Consider the following 14,122-nt stretch of genomic DNA (forward strand, 5'->3'; position numbering starts at 1 on the left):
CCCATTGCTTTAACAAAGAGAGAAAAAAAAACACTGAGGCAGCAGATGGCATCGCATGAGCTATGACGCAACACGCGCACCCGTCTGACTCCAGCAGCTCAGATATCCGTCGGTCCACACGAGAAGCATGATGGGACCGTGACATACACATCCATATGCAGACGGAAAAACAACAACATTCTCCTTCTCCGTGTCACTGAGTGCAGTTATGTCCGAGACGCCATGCCAGATCTTTCGGGGTGTCTGCTCCTCGCCGCGCTGCTGATTTTCTGCGAGGATGGGTACGTGAGGAGAGCGGAGGGTGGGGTGCTCTCCCACGGCCTCGCCTCGCTGTCGGAGGTGGACAATGCCAGCGACACACAGACGTCCACGCTCAAGGGACAGTGGGATGTGATGGTGCCTCCATCAGGTAACGGTCACGGCATCCGCTGGGTTTATCTTCAGCATCGTTTACATCCTCAGCATCAGCACCGCCATAAGCTCTGCATGCGGTGTGCTTACAAATAATAGGGATGTTTTCATGATGGGGTACATGGCAACAAAGGACATGGGTTCGCTGTGCTTGCTGTCTCATAACATTGGCCTGTAGCGTTCATTATGTGTCTATTATCTGTGAGCCTGCGAAGCTCTTTCGCAGTGAAGCCTCCCATTTTAGGCTTTATTTAGGACAGCCATACCCACATTATTTAGAAGTGAATAGCTGATATGGTTGAGCAACATTTTACTGTTTATCCTGAATGTACAGAGTCACTGTGCATTTGAGGTGGAATTACTTTAGAGACAAAATCATCCAAGACCATTCTTTTTGAGATAGACAGTATAATCTAATCTATTAGGTCTTTAATGTCACGTGTTTTCAAACGTTTTGATGCCAATGAACCCCCAATTTCCTAAAATGTCATCTGAAATTTTGCCATCTAAAATATAATTTGAGAAAATAGTTGCCATTTATGTTGATAAAAATAGATTATAGAGCAATGATTCTAAATAAATATTAATAATTTAGATTTTTTATTTACTTTTTTTTCTCAAATTTTTCTGCTGACCCCTGGGGATCCCTGGACCTCAGCTTGAAAGCACCTGCCATAACAATTAACAGATGGGTCTAGTAGAGCACAAAGAGTACACCGAATTTTATAACGTTATTGTTACCATATATTATAGTAGCAAATTTCCTGTTATATATTTTGTTCAGTACCAGTTCCTGGTTGTATTATTTATAGTAATCTAGTAATATGTAATAGTAATCTTTTAATAATCTTCAAATATCAGGGCAAAAAGAAGAAAAAAGCATTTCCAACAAAAATCAGTGTTATTGAAAAAAATGTTAAAGCTATTTAACATTATTATTTAAGTGTCTCCCATTGTTTCATCCTGGTCATCTTGTGTTTTGAGGATCTGCACATGGCCTATGCAAAGAACGAGGGATTCTCTTCTTTTTCCAGTATTGAGAGACATTTCAAAGAGGATTTTCAAGCTTTTAAAGTCTCAGCTTTTCACTGATGTGCTCATCCGACATTTGGCCCTTTGATCTATTTTTAAGTCGCTATGCCTGAGCCGTGGGTCCACTGGTCATTACTATTTCAAGACTAAGATTTTACTGTCACCAACCGATTTTTCTCAGCGTTGGCTGTGTTGGTTTTTAATGCGTTAAGCAATTTCAGTTACCTCAACGAACTTATAAACATTGGTCCATGTGTTTAACCTTAAATTTAATTTGTTTCAATTTTTTTTTATAATTATCTTATCTTTGACACATATTACAAGGGTTTGAGGCAAAATATAGCATTTAAACGACCATAATGCCTTTCTATGCTCAGTTTTATGCACAATATACATTTTTAATGCAATTTTTTTTATTAATTTCTACAAAAACCTGACATTTTCTCTGTCTGTAGAGCCACTCCTGACCTTGAAGATTTGGGTTAAAGATGCATCTAGCCAGAGGTTCCTGAAAGGAGCTCTGGTGGGAGTTTTCTTGAATGGATCCCAGATTCACTCCAGCCAGACTTTGGAGAATGGAGAGGTCACGGTCACTGTCCCATACCACCTTGGCCTCACCCTCACTCTGGTGGCCAGCATGGAGGGCTATGTGCTCACCCAGCTGCCTTGGAAAACCCCCAAGATGCCCAGTAAGTTTAGATCCTCAAATATTCAGAGTTATTTAATTTAACTGGTTATTGTGTATTTTATATGATGTGATGACATAAGGTTTTTGATTTAGCTTTTATAAGTATATATTAGATTTATTATTATTATTATTATTATTCAGTCCAGAGTTTCCTGTTAATTCCTGCATATTTTAGTGAGATATGCTCAATAAACACTTCAGGGAGAAAAAAAGATGATTAGGCAGCAAGAAAGCTGTGAACCATGTGACCTCACCCTGGCCCTGGCTTGTTGTATAACACCCAACTAGAGCTTTGATAAAGATAGAGAAATGACCTTCAAAGATATGGAGAAATACAACTAATATGTCACCCTGGACCACAAAATCCTTCTTAAGTTGCTGGGGTATATTTTTATCAAAAGTAAAAAAAAAAAAAAAAAAAATAATAAAACAACATTCTATGGGTCAAAATAATCTATTTTTCTTTTATGCCAAAAATCATTAGGATATTAAGTAAAGATCAGATTCCATGAAGATATTTTGTAAATATACAGTAAATATAAAAAACTTAATTTTTGATAAGTAATATGCATTGCAAAGAACTGCATTTGAACAAAGGTGATATTCTCAGTATTTAGATAATTTTTTTTTGCACCCTCAGATTCCAGATTTTCAAATAGTTGTATCTCAGCTAAATATTGTCCCATCCGAACAAACCATACATCAATGGAAAGCTTATTTATTTAGCTTTCGTGTGCTGTATAAATCTCAATTTCAGTTTTGTGGTCCAGGGTCACATATAATTTTTATGTGAAAAACTTGGCTGCTGAAATGAGTTTTGAGTGTTTGTTTTATGCTATTTCCTAGTTTTTTCTGTTATTACGATGTCTCTGCGTCCTCGAACACAAGGGAACATCTGGCTCTTTGACGATACTGTGCTGATAACTCGAAAAGCACCTGGTATGTCAGTTATGTCAACATTCCTTACTCTATTGCCTAATATACCACTATTTTGAAATTGAGAGCTGTTTTAAAAATGTTATAGTCTGGCATTTAAGTATCTACATATATCTGCTGCATGGAGCCCTACTCTGAATGTGATACTGACACACAAAATTTCTGCTGTTGCATTATTTATTTATTTTCACATTACAGATCTGTCATTTCAACCAAGTGTACAGTTTCCCAAAAGTCTCCTCAAACTGTCTGAAAACGCTACCATCTCCATGCTGTCAGCCTATCTGACAGTACCAGCCCTGCCTACAGAAAAAGACTCAAATTTCTTTACTCAAAGCCTCAGTGGCAAAGGAGGTAAGATGAATAAAAAAAAGGATAAAATATTTGTTGCATCTGACTACATGGTGGTACAGTTAAATCTAAACAGTTGTCCTGTCATTCCTTATCACATCTTGAATGAATGCTGACCCTACGTGTTTCACTGAATGTTAATTATCTGTAAGTGAGGGGAGTATATATTGTTGGACAGTTTTAGTTAATGAAAGCTACAAACTCCATTGAGTAATGTTATTATGTGTTATTCATTTGGCAATGCCTGCTGCTTAGTTACCCACAAGAGCTAACATGATGGGACACTGTTTATCTTCTTGTTTATCTTCTAGTCACCCTTAAACAGTTTTCCAATGTATTTTCTGCAGATTATGAAATGAATCTCAGTTATCATTGTATCCCGAATTACAGGTTATAGGAATGTCAGGTTAAACCCATTGGCTATGATCAGTGCCCAGTTAGTGTCTAATGGAAAAGAGGTTGACGTCAAAGGACCCATTCAGCTCAAAGTACCACTTCCCTTCCACACCCACATACGACCGTCTGACTCACTGCCTGCGTGGACCTTCGACGTGACCATAGGTGACTGATAAACATTTCAGCATTTAAAGACTGCACACTTACCCATTCAAAAGAAGCTTGTCAGATCTTCCACTGTTTTCTTAAAGTGGATTCTTTAACTATCATCATTATGGTCCTTAAGCAATATACTTACAGGTCCCAAATGGGGGCTAATGTCAGAAATGACATTTCATCTTTTAGACACTTTAGATAAGATTATATCAGATTGTTTACATCTGTTCACAATGTTTTTAGGACCAATTTCCCAATACTTAAGTCACTTTTTCAGAACTATTTACACAGTGAACAGCAGTCTATATTGGCCAAACTGTGGATCATTTTCCATTGTTTTGAAATAAAATAAATTGAGTGACTTTATTCTAAGTTACATTAATTCATACAACTCACACAACCACTACCAAAACTCTGTGTACCTACAGTAAAGGCCAATTTGCATGTTTACATACTCTTTTTAAAACTGTTAAACTTATGTTCAGAACCTAACATATTACAAAACTGAATAAGACCACAATTTGCTATAATAATATTAAAATACACGATAAATCTAAAAAATTAAGTACTATCAAAACAATTAGTGTTAGTCTTTTGTATGACCGTCTATACAAAAGAGAACAATGTTGTAATTCTTTTGTACTGTAACATATACGTAAGTGAATTCTAAACAGTATAGAGCTGTCATTCATGTTATGTAAAGAAATTTTACAGAAGAAAACGTATAATGCTGCCTGTTGTTGGTGTTTTAGGTCATTGTTTTATGAGTGACATTAAATGGAAATGTGTTGGTTTAGTAACAACCTTTTCTATTGTTATGGAAGAATTACTTGATTTAAGATAGATACTTGATTTGGTAGTTTTAGTGCATACTGAATGTTAAATTAACTGCTTTGCCAAGAAGAAAGTTGTTTAGGAGAACTGTGTAAAGAGTTCTAACTATTGAGAAATGGGTCCTAGTCATTGTCAAAAAACTGTAAGTAGGAACTTTATTTTAAACAATGGCAAATGTGTTTTAAGGTTAGGAGACCTTTGAATTTAGGATTGCATCCAACAAAAGCACTTATATGATGATATATGTTATCATAGGTTCCTGGGTAAATAAAGGTATAGGCACTGTTCAGATGGAGAAAAACGGCCTAGTCTGGAATTACGTAGCACCTCAACTTGGTAACTGGATCGCTGCGCCACCACCATTGTCAGGTAGGAATCGTTTTAGCAAGATATGTAATTAAAAATTAGTATTTTAAAATCTCAAACATTACTATTTATCAATCCAAAAGCATTCAACTTTCATTACTTACTTTTACACTGAAAAACCATATCTTCCTTGTGTTCATGAGCAGCCCTTTAACCATATTTATGTTTGTGTAAATCTAGGTTATATGGGGCTTGCAAGCTCAATGGATTTCATATCCTACCACACATACCTTCTTGTAGGTATCTTGGGAGGAACTCTTGTGATAGCCATTGGATTTTTATCTGTGATTGTATTTCACTGCAGGTAAGAGCATCATGGCATGACTTTCTTATAAATAAAATTGAGCAACATTGAATTGCATGACTTGATTATTTCATGTTAACCTTATTTTCATGTGAAGGTCAATTATCAAAATATGTAGCAATCCCTTTCTATCTTGTTTTACAGAGATTTAAACTATGAGGCTGGAAGAAAGCGATGGAATTCCACCAGGCTCACTGTACTTAAGAAAGACCAGACCACTTCCACCAGCTCTGATGAGGTTCAAGAACTTTACTTTCATAATGGAGACCGTTCTTATTCACTGGCTGCAAGGGGCATCAGCCATGATGCATCAGGTTCTCCACGACACCAAGCCAGCTACAATATTTATGTGGAAAATATTGGGCGGCCAGCTGGCAATCTGTACGAGAACATTGGAGTTGTGGGATTAGAAAGCTTCAGAGCCCCAGTGTCTCATCTCTATGTTAATAGTGATGAAGTTGCAAAGCTTTGGGAAAAATCTGAACAGAATGGCTCATGCCAGAATGGTTCAGAGAATGTAGTTTTCAAAGACAAGCTGTTCCACATCTATAACCAGTCAGTAGCGATTGTACCGGCCCCAGAGTTGTTCAGTTCCCAGGGACAAGCTGACCCTTCTGGAAGCAGATCTGCCACTTTCCCAAGGAATGGCATGGAGCATGGCGCTCAGACAGAGCGGGACTTAAAAGACAGTTTCACTCAGACGTTGCCTAAAATTCCACCGCAGGAAAGTGATGAGCAGCAGGCTCTGGAAGGAGCACAAGCTGCTGCCGCAAACCCAGGTCTATGGGGCCACTACAGTCATCTCCTGGAATCAGTGTCTGTCCCAGGAACATTGAACGAAGCAGCCAGAATGGGGCCTTTCCGTGGGGAACTCCAGGGGATATCAGAGCAAACCTTGCTGGAGCTCTCCAAGGGCAAACCATCCATTCACCCACCCCGGGCCTGGTTTGTGTCTCTTGATGGTAAACCAGCAGCCCAGGTACGTCACTCTGTGATCGAGTTTCAAGGAAGACACCGTCCGGGCAGTAGCAACGACACAAGCTTGGACTCTGGAGTGGACATGAATGAGCTGCAGCAGCCTCTGCGAAAAAGCGAGGAACCCTCGAGCACTAATATGGCTAAAATAAGCAGAAATCAAGAGCAGGACATGAGCAGCAGTGAAATTGGGAGTCCCGAGGACATGTCCCTGAGGAAAGCCCTGGAAGGCAGTAGTGCAGCCATTCCCAACATCCCAGAGGACAGGGATGCAGGGGATACCTCTAGTGAGTCTAAATCTACCCCTCCGCCACGGAGACTAAGGAAGGTTCGAGACAAGAAGCCTGATAAGAAGACCTCTCGACACATGTGGGAGGAAAGACCCCAGACGAAACACTAACTGGATAACCTGCGTGTAGTCATAGCTTCTTGGTGTCTGAAAATCATTTTAAAATTGCCTTATAACGTAAACATCAGGAAGAATGAATAAAACAAAAATGCCTGTCTTACCTACCGTAACTCAAAGTCGATATCCGTGGCTATGCTGTATCCAGCATTCTGTCAGCAGTTCATTTGTACACAATTTCGCAACCACACTGTACAATGTTTTTACAAACTGCTTTGGAAGATATTTGTTTACCTTCAAAAGTATGTATATATATATATAAGTATTTTTTAACATTTGTTGCCCTGCGAGCACAATGCTTGTACCCACAATGCTCTTCTAGTGAGTCTGAGATCAACTTAGATCTCTTGACTTGCTTGGAATCAGTTTTTGTTCTTCAGTTCAATTCTACAGAAAATGTATTTTTAACGCAAGGAACTGCCACACAGTGCCAAAAAATTGAGCACTGTTACCATAAGCTGTTAAGCTAAGCACTATATATTCTACAAATCAGAAAGAGCACCAGTGTGTTGCAAAAAGATTTTTGAGGGAGCAACTAAGGCCTTTGAGGTCATATGCCGTTTTAAAGCACTGTACTTATTTAATGTATTATTGCTAGTCACGTTTGCATGCTGTCCATTGTAATGCTTTTATCATTCAATGTTTTCACGTGTAAGAATGTCGTACCCAAAAACATTGAAAATATGTCTCAGGTTATGGCTTACCTTACCAAGGCCAATGCTGGAAGCACAGCTGTACAGGTCATGAGCCTAGCATATTAAGAAGTTTCTTGTGCTGATGTGTTTTGTGTGTGAAATATTTCTTCACAAATTGACAACAACATAATAATCAATTCATGTACTGAATGTGTTGGAGCTTTTGTAGTTTTATTATTTTAGACAATTAATTGTAACTGTTTATTTATTATTGACAGTTACAATAAAACTCTAGCTTCTTGTTGTCAGGCAGCAAATGAGAACTAAGAAGGGAAACTGAGTTTGACATTTTAAATGAAGTATGACCGGGGAGAGATTGCACTGTGTCAGCTGAATGTTTTTAACGTAATATATGTTGTATTGTAGCATTTATTATTTAATTTATTGTAATATATTTTAATTATTTCTCAACACACTGGTTTAAATGGCTCATGAGCCATTCCTGGATGCTTTAAAGTACAGCTTGTAATCTGCCTTTTTGTGCATATTTAATAAAGGTACTTGACCACAAAAAAAATAAAAAAAAATAAAAAATAAAACCTCATGAGTTTTATGTACCCAGAATTAATTAAAGTATATATTTTATTTGAGATTTTTTAAACCATATAAATAAACATTAAATAATTAACAAATACTTAGTAATTTAAAAAAAATGTAAAGACAATAATAAAAGTAATAAAAGTCTCTTATACCAACATAAATGTCAAAATTGGCCTGTCTTTGCCTTTGTTTTCAGAAGAGATCAAGTATTGTTAATTTTTAGTTTAAGGATTTTGCGATTCACTGACTGCTCTGTAAACTACCTAACAACATAACATAGCTGATTAGAACAAACTTGATTTCATTAAACTAAATTTAAGGCATCATTTTAAGGGTCACGTTGGGTATAATATTAAAAAAAAAAAACATTTTAAAACAGGGCAATAACATAAAAAATGCCCTATAAAGATGTATCTGAAGTCTTTGCCATTGTTTTCAGGAAAAATCAAGCATTGTTTATTCTGAGATTAAAGATTCTGCAATTCAGTTATTGCTCAGCTAAATACAAGAAAACCTAACATGCTTGATTTTAATAAACAAGAAAATGAAGGCACTCATATAAGGTAAAATATTAAAAAGGTAAAACAAAACATAATAACAGGGTAATAACATTAAAAAGAGTCTTCCTCAGGGCACTTCTGGATTTTAATGTTATAGCCAAAGTTTAATAAAAGCTTTTTAATATTATTCAATTTGAATTCTTGCTCCCTGGACTGTGGAGGTAATCCAGACACCCTTGAAGCAACTTGCTACCACTTTTTTGGATTGCATACTTGTTTACTTTACTCTTGTTTTCTCATAAGTATAACTTTGACAGGACTGTTTGTTATCCAGAGATGAAGATCCTTCACATCCACCCTGTTTGGCCTTGTTCTCTCTCTTAAGTGACCATTCCTCAATGGTCTGATCCTGCCAAAAACTGGAGTCATTCTGGATGACCCATTAATGCCCACAGTAAGTCTTTGCTGATCTTTTTGAGTTCCATCCAAAGCTGACTGGATGTTCAAACAAGCTGCTGAGGGCCTATTTAGGAAGGACTCTCTACTCTCAGCCTGTGCAGCTATTGCCTTCCCAACCGATAAGCTCCTATGAAGAGACCTCTGTTCGTTTATATGATTTTGCTTCATGGTGGACATTCTGGTATATGGTTCTATGTGGGAACTATTGATGCATAGATCCTGAAAACCCTGAGTGAGTGAATCCACAGAGGAAGGACTGGAATACCTTGGTTCAGATGTCACTATTCTCAACGGAGATGGAGCGCTTCTTCTTTTTACGTGCAAACCGATACCTGGTAGAAAGAACTCTGTGATCTGGCCATCGGTATGCTTGCTTAGAACATCCCTAGATGGAGTCCGAGAGCTTTCTGTTCTAACAATTTTGGAATTCCACATAAGAGGATTGTAGATGACGTGCCAGTCCAGTGGGCAGCAGTTAGACTTACGGAGCAATGGATCAATACAGCCAGTATGGAACTGGGTCAGGTTCAGGAAATAGAGAAAATAGATAATAAAAAAGATATTAAAGCTTTATCAGTATTTAACACAGCTTGAGTGAGCTGAACTTGAGTTGTGTTACCTTGTGTTTGCAGGGAAGGGTTCTGACATGCTGACCCTGTTGAAATCTTGAGAGGCAGATTCTACACTGAACACCTGGATAAAGCAGTCTGGACTCTTTCCGAACTCTCACCATTGGCAAACTCTTCATTACATAGTTCGGGACTACATCACATATCACACCAGTCATGCTGCTTGAGCTGTTATGTAGAGTAAAACAGTGTGTCACAACAAATTTCCCAAAACAATTCCTTAAAGTGGGTTTGGAATTACAAACAAAGGATTTACTGTATGTTGCACAGAAGCTAGAATGGAGCAAACAAACCTACTACACACTGAGTAGTTTTCCATTTTCTGTGTTTCCTCAGAGATGTGAGGTTCTACTGTCTGCCATTGCTGACCTCTTTTCTGCACAATTTTAACAGTAAAGAAAGAATAATTTGTTAACTTCTTAATTCTAGAATGCATTAAACTATCCTTAAACTGCCATAACACCTGAAACATCACTTCAAAACATGTTGTTTTTTATATTGTTTGATATTGCCATAAGGTAAACTTTTTTCTAATTTATGCTACAAATAACTTCACTGTGCAGTTATGAATTGCATCACCATGTTTCCTGCTCACATTCAAATCTTAAAAACTAACCATTCGAACCATGAAGCAATGTTGTGGATGGACTGTTCTCCTAAAGCAGTCCTCACACAGATGGAAAAAACTGCACTCTGTACACCTGTGAACATCAGATTTAAGACAATACATTACACTGCAATTCAACATTAGTCAGAATCAGAATAAACAGATTACTATTCAAACATCTGGACTCAGTAGGATTTTAAAACATTGAAAAGTTTCATTAATATTAATACATTTTAATTAAGCAAAGATGCATTAAACTGATCAAATCAAAAAGATTTACACGGTTACAAATGTGTTACAAATACAATTTTCTACTTCAAATAAATTCTATTCTTTTGAACTTTCTGTTCAACAAGGAATCCTGAAAAAAAAATGCATCACAGTTTTCACAAGAATAATAACCTTATTCTTAAAATGCTTATTTTTAACCGTTTTTAATACTGATATGTATAGCTATACAATAGTATATGCACTGTGTAATAGATGCCTACTTGAAACATTTGCCGATGATTGGAGAAACCCTGCAGCTGTTACACATAACACCCAGATGTTTGTCCAGACAGTCCTTCTCATAGCAGGTTAACAGTTCACCTGCATTTTTCACCTGTCAAAGATAACACATTTAAACCCAAGATGATTTAAGTTTAAACAAACGGTAGTAAAGACAATTTGAGTGACTGTGTCTTGGAATGACGTACCTGTTCAATTAGCTGCTTAAAAGTGCCAAAGTCCTCCCTACAGAGAGGACATTTAAGAAGTGCACGCGGGTCCCTTTTTATTTGATGATCAGCCCAGACCTTCATGCAGGAAATGTGGATGTTGTTTCCACAGCTTAACCTTAACAATGATGCATAATTACAATGTAACCAGTCACCGTCACAACATAGAAATTCATGTCATTGAAGATCACTAATAGCTTTTTGGGTTTAAATGGAAACTTGGGTGAGCATGATGTATTTGGCTTTAAAGATGGAGAAAGGACATTCTTAATACATTTCTAGATTATGTTATGTATTGATTTCAAATGTTTCAGCTATGAAACATATTAATTTCCTGGTAAATACAGTGTTTATCATTACATTATACATATATGTAGAAAGTATCAATTTAATTTCATAAATAAGATTCATTCTGAATAAGTTCTCTTACTTGCAATAGGTCACAGGTAATTTTTTCAGCAAAAGTTCTTCTTGACAGATTGGACATATATCATCTTTCTCAATGACTTTCTGTCTGATGCTTCCGTTTTCCTCACTAGGCTCAGGACATGATGGGTCTGAGCTCCTCCTGTCATTAGGAGACATAGTTCTGGTCACATGAAGCCCTTGTAACAGCTCAAGGATCTGTCGCTCCGCAAGACCATACTGAAAACAATCTGAAACCGAACAAATGAGCAGAAAGACACTTGCAGCTCAAACATTTGTGTAAAGGTACTTTATGTTCATCTGTTTGCAAGATCTCAGGATTGTAATGTTGATGCCTACACCTTAGAAAGAAAAATGTGTCTACTTACATTCATGATCTTGTGGCAGTCGGAATTTACGCATTAAAATCCTAGAATGAATTTTGAAGTAAGTTATGAGGTAAAGTTAGATGATATCGCAACATGCAAACTGTTTGTGTTTCTTCAACTATGTGAACTTTTCTGTCCCAGGGGCTGTTATTTATTAAAATCTAACAGATTTAATGTAATTTGAAGGTAACATTAAAACTCTGAAATGTTATACAATGCCTAAACCATTCATTTATTTTACTTTTAATATGCTTTCACGCAGATTTTAATGTTGTACCCTTACCCCAGACGGCCTGACCAAAACCTTCATTGAAAAAAGTAAGTAAAAACGTGCCCACTGTTGAAGAAACACCCATCTAGAGTTTAATTTATTTACCAGCAGATGTGTGTACAAAGATCCTTCTCCTTCTGAAAGGTTGTGCAGGTGCACGTGTGTGGATCGCCCAAACACACCTCAAATATGAGAATGGCATTGTTAATTTGCACAAAATATATAAAACATTTTATTAAACAACAATAACAAAGCAATGAAAGCTTACTTTATAATGTTTGTCGTCTCCATCCTCTTTCAGAAGAAAACCAATCGGTCCAAACTCCTTGAGGATAAAAATGGTGGTATTCAGGGCTCGATGTTGACGTGAGCTGACCGCATCACTCACTGCTTTCCTCCACATTGTTTTCCGGAACATTATTAACTCAGTTTCGTTTAAAACAAATACGCATATGTTATTAGTAAACGTCTTTCATTGATTTAAAAAAACTTTCATTCGTTGACGTGGCTGGCACTCTGAAACTTTCTGTCTCGAATCAGGTGTTGCTATTGTATCTGGTGTTTCTATAGCAACAAGCTACACTAAATAAACGGTAGATGCGACATATTACCGCTAGATGGTGCTATTGCGTCTCTGTTGTCTCTTGCGCTCAACCTAGTATACGTAGTATGTTCTCTGTAATATCAGTTCCTTCAATCTACATCAGTTGACAGAGTCTAAAAGTACTCATTTGTGACCCTGGACCACAAAACCAGTCATAAGGGTAATTTTTTTCGAAATTGAGATTTATACATAATCTGAAATCTGAATAAATTAAATTAAAATTAATGCATTTAGCAGACGCTTTTATTTTTCCAAAGCGACTTACAGTGCATTCAGGCTAACATTTTTTACCTAACATGTGTTCCCTGGGAATCGAACCCACAACCTTGGCTCCTAACGCAATGCTCTACCACTTGAGCTACAGGAACACTAAAATATGTAATCAATTAATATATAATAAATAAGCTTTCCATTGATGTATGGTTTGTTAGGATAGGACAATATTGGCCGATATATAACTATTTGAAAATATGGAATCTGGGGATTCTTAGCAATGCATATTACCAATCAAAAATTAAGTTGTAATATATTTAGTAGAAAATGTACAAAATATCTTAATGGAACAGGATCTTTACTTGATATCCTAATGATTTTTGGCATAAAAGAAAAATCTATAATTTTGACCCATAGAATGTATTTTAGGCTATTGCTTCAAATATACCCCAGCGACTGATTTTGTGGTCCAGGGTCACATTTAAGAGCTTATTCTTAAGCTTGTTGTTAAAAGACTGGCCTTTCCTAGACATCATTCATATCAACTATTGATGTCATCTTGCAAAATAATGAAAAACATGTTACATTTTAGCTGAGTATGTTTGGTATCTAGTCTATAGTAAAGGTAAAAGTATTAATAGCGAATACAGGGGTGTTTCTAGCCATTCATCAGTACTGGGTCACAGGCAGCAGGCCCTCATATTTTAATACTCGTCTTCTTGATACTGTCATGATATAAACTGCCTTTATCTGCAGAAGTGAATCATTCGCAATCTGCATGCTTCAAAAGCTGCTTCGCTGACAAATGATGAATGGCATTTACAAGGTTTGTTTCCTAGAGTGAACTGTAGATAAATCTCACAGCGTTATTTTTGTTTTATATATTGTAAAAATCCTGTTACTATGTCATTCAATCGCAAACAAATTTAGAGCAGTTGGGGGTTTGGTGCCTTGCTCAAGGGTCTTGCCTCAGTAGTGATGTTGAAGGTTCACTCCCCCCACCTACAATATCAAGACTCGAACCCACAACCTTTGAATTACAAGTCAGACTCTCTATAACCATTAGGCCACGACTGCCCCTATCTATCTGATGTCACTAGTTTACATTTACATTTAATCATTTAGCAGAAGCTTTTATCCAAAGCGACTTACAAATGAGAACAATAGAAGCAGTCAGGTCAACAAGAGAACAACAACAGTATACAAGTGCCATGACAAGTCTCAGTTAGTCTAATA

At 36.9% G+C, this 14,122-nt stretch overlaps 2 protein-coding genes across 2 annotated transcripts; one reads left to right on the forward strand and one right to left on the reverse strand.

The window, feature by feature from the left end:
- Window positions 1-21: 21 nt before the first annotated feature.
- On the forward strand, window positions 22-7,094 carry LOC132152068 (protein FAM171B-like). Its single transcript, XM_059560742.1, has 8 exons — window positions 22-409; window positions 1,899-2,132; window positions 2,978-3,070; window positions 3,266-3,421; window positions 3,809-3,979; window positions 5,060-5,173; window positions 5,351-5,474; window positions 5,619-7,094. The coding sequence occupies exons 1-8, from the start codon at window positions 223-225 to the stop codon at window positions 6,847-6,849; spliced, it is 2,310 nt and encodes a 769-aa protein (XP_059416725.1). The 5' UTR covers window positions 22-222; the 3' UTR covers window positions 6,850-7,094.
- Window positions 7,095-8,499: 1,405 nt separating this feature from the next.
- LOC132152069 (E3 ubiquitin-protein ligase Zswim2-like) lies at window positions 8,500-12,623 on the reverse strand. The gene is made up of 10 exons (XM_059560743.1): window positions 12,338-12,623; window positions 12,175-12,251; window positions 11,799-11,839; window positions 11,435-11,660; window positions 10,984-11,122; window positions 10,777-10,889; window positions 10,295-10,379; window positions 9,972-10,054; window positions 9,669-9,846; window positions 8,500-9,565 (listed from the first exon to the last, which is right to left on the reverse strand). The coding sequence occupies exons 1-10, from the start codon at window positions 12,485-12,487 to the stop codon at window positions 8,873-8,875; spliced, it is 1,785 nt and encodes a 594-aa protein (XP_059416726.1). The 5' UTR covers window positions 12,488-12,623; the 3' UTR covers window positions 8,500-8,872.
- Window positions 12,624-14,122: the final 1,499 nt, after the last annotated feature.

This window comes from Carassius carassius, chromosome 10 (assembly GCF_963082965.1).
Source record: "Carassius carassius chromosome 10, fCarCar2.1, whole genome shotgun sequence".
In the NCBI taxonomy this organism is placed as follows: Eukaryota; Metazoa; Chordata; class Actinopteri; order Cypriniformes; family Cyprinidae; genus Carassius; species Carassius carassius.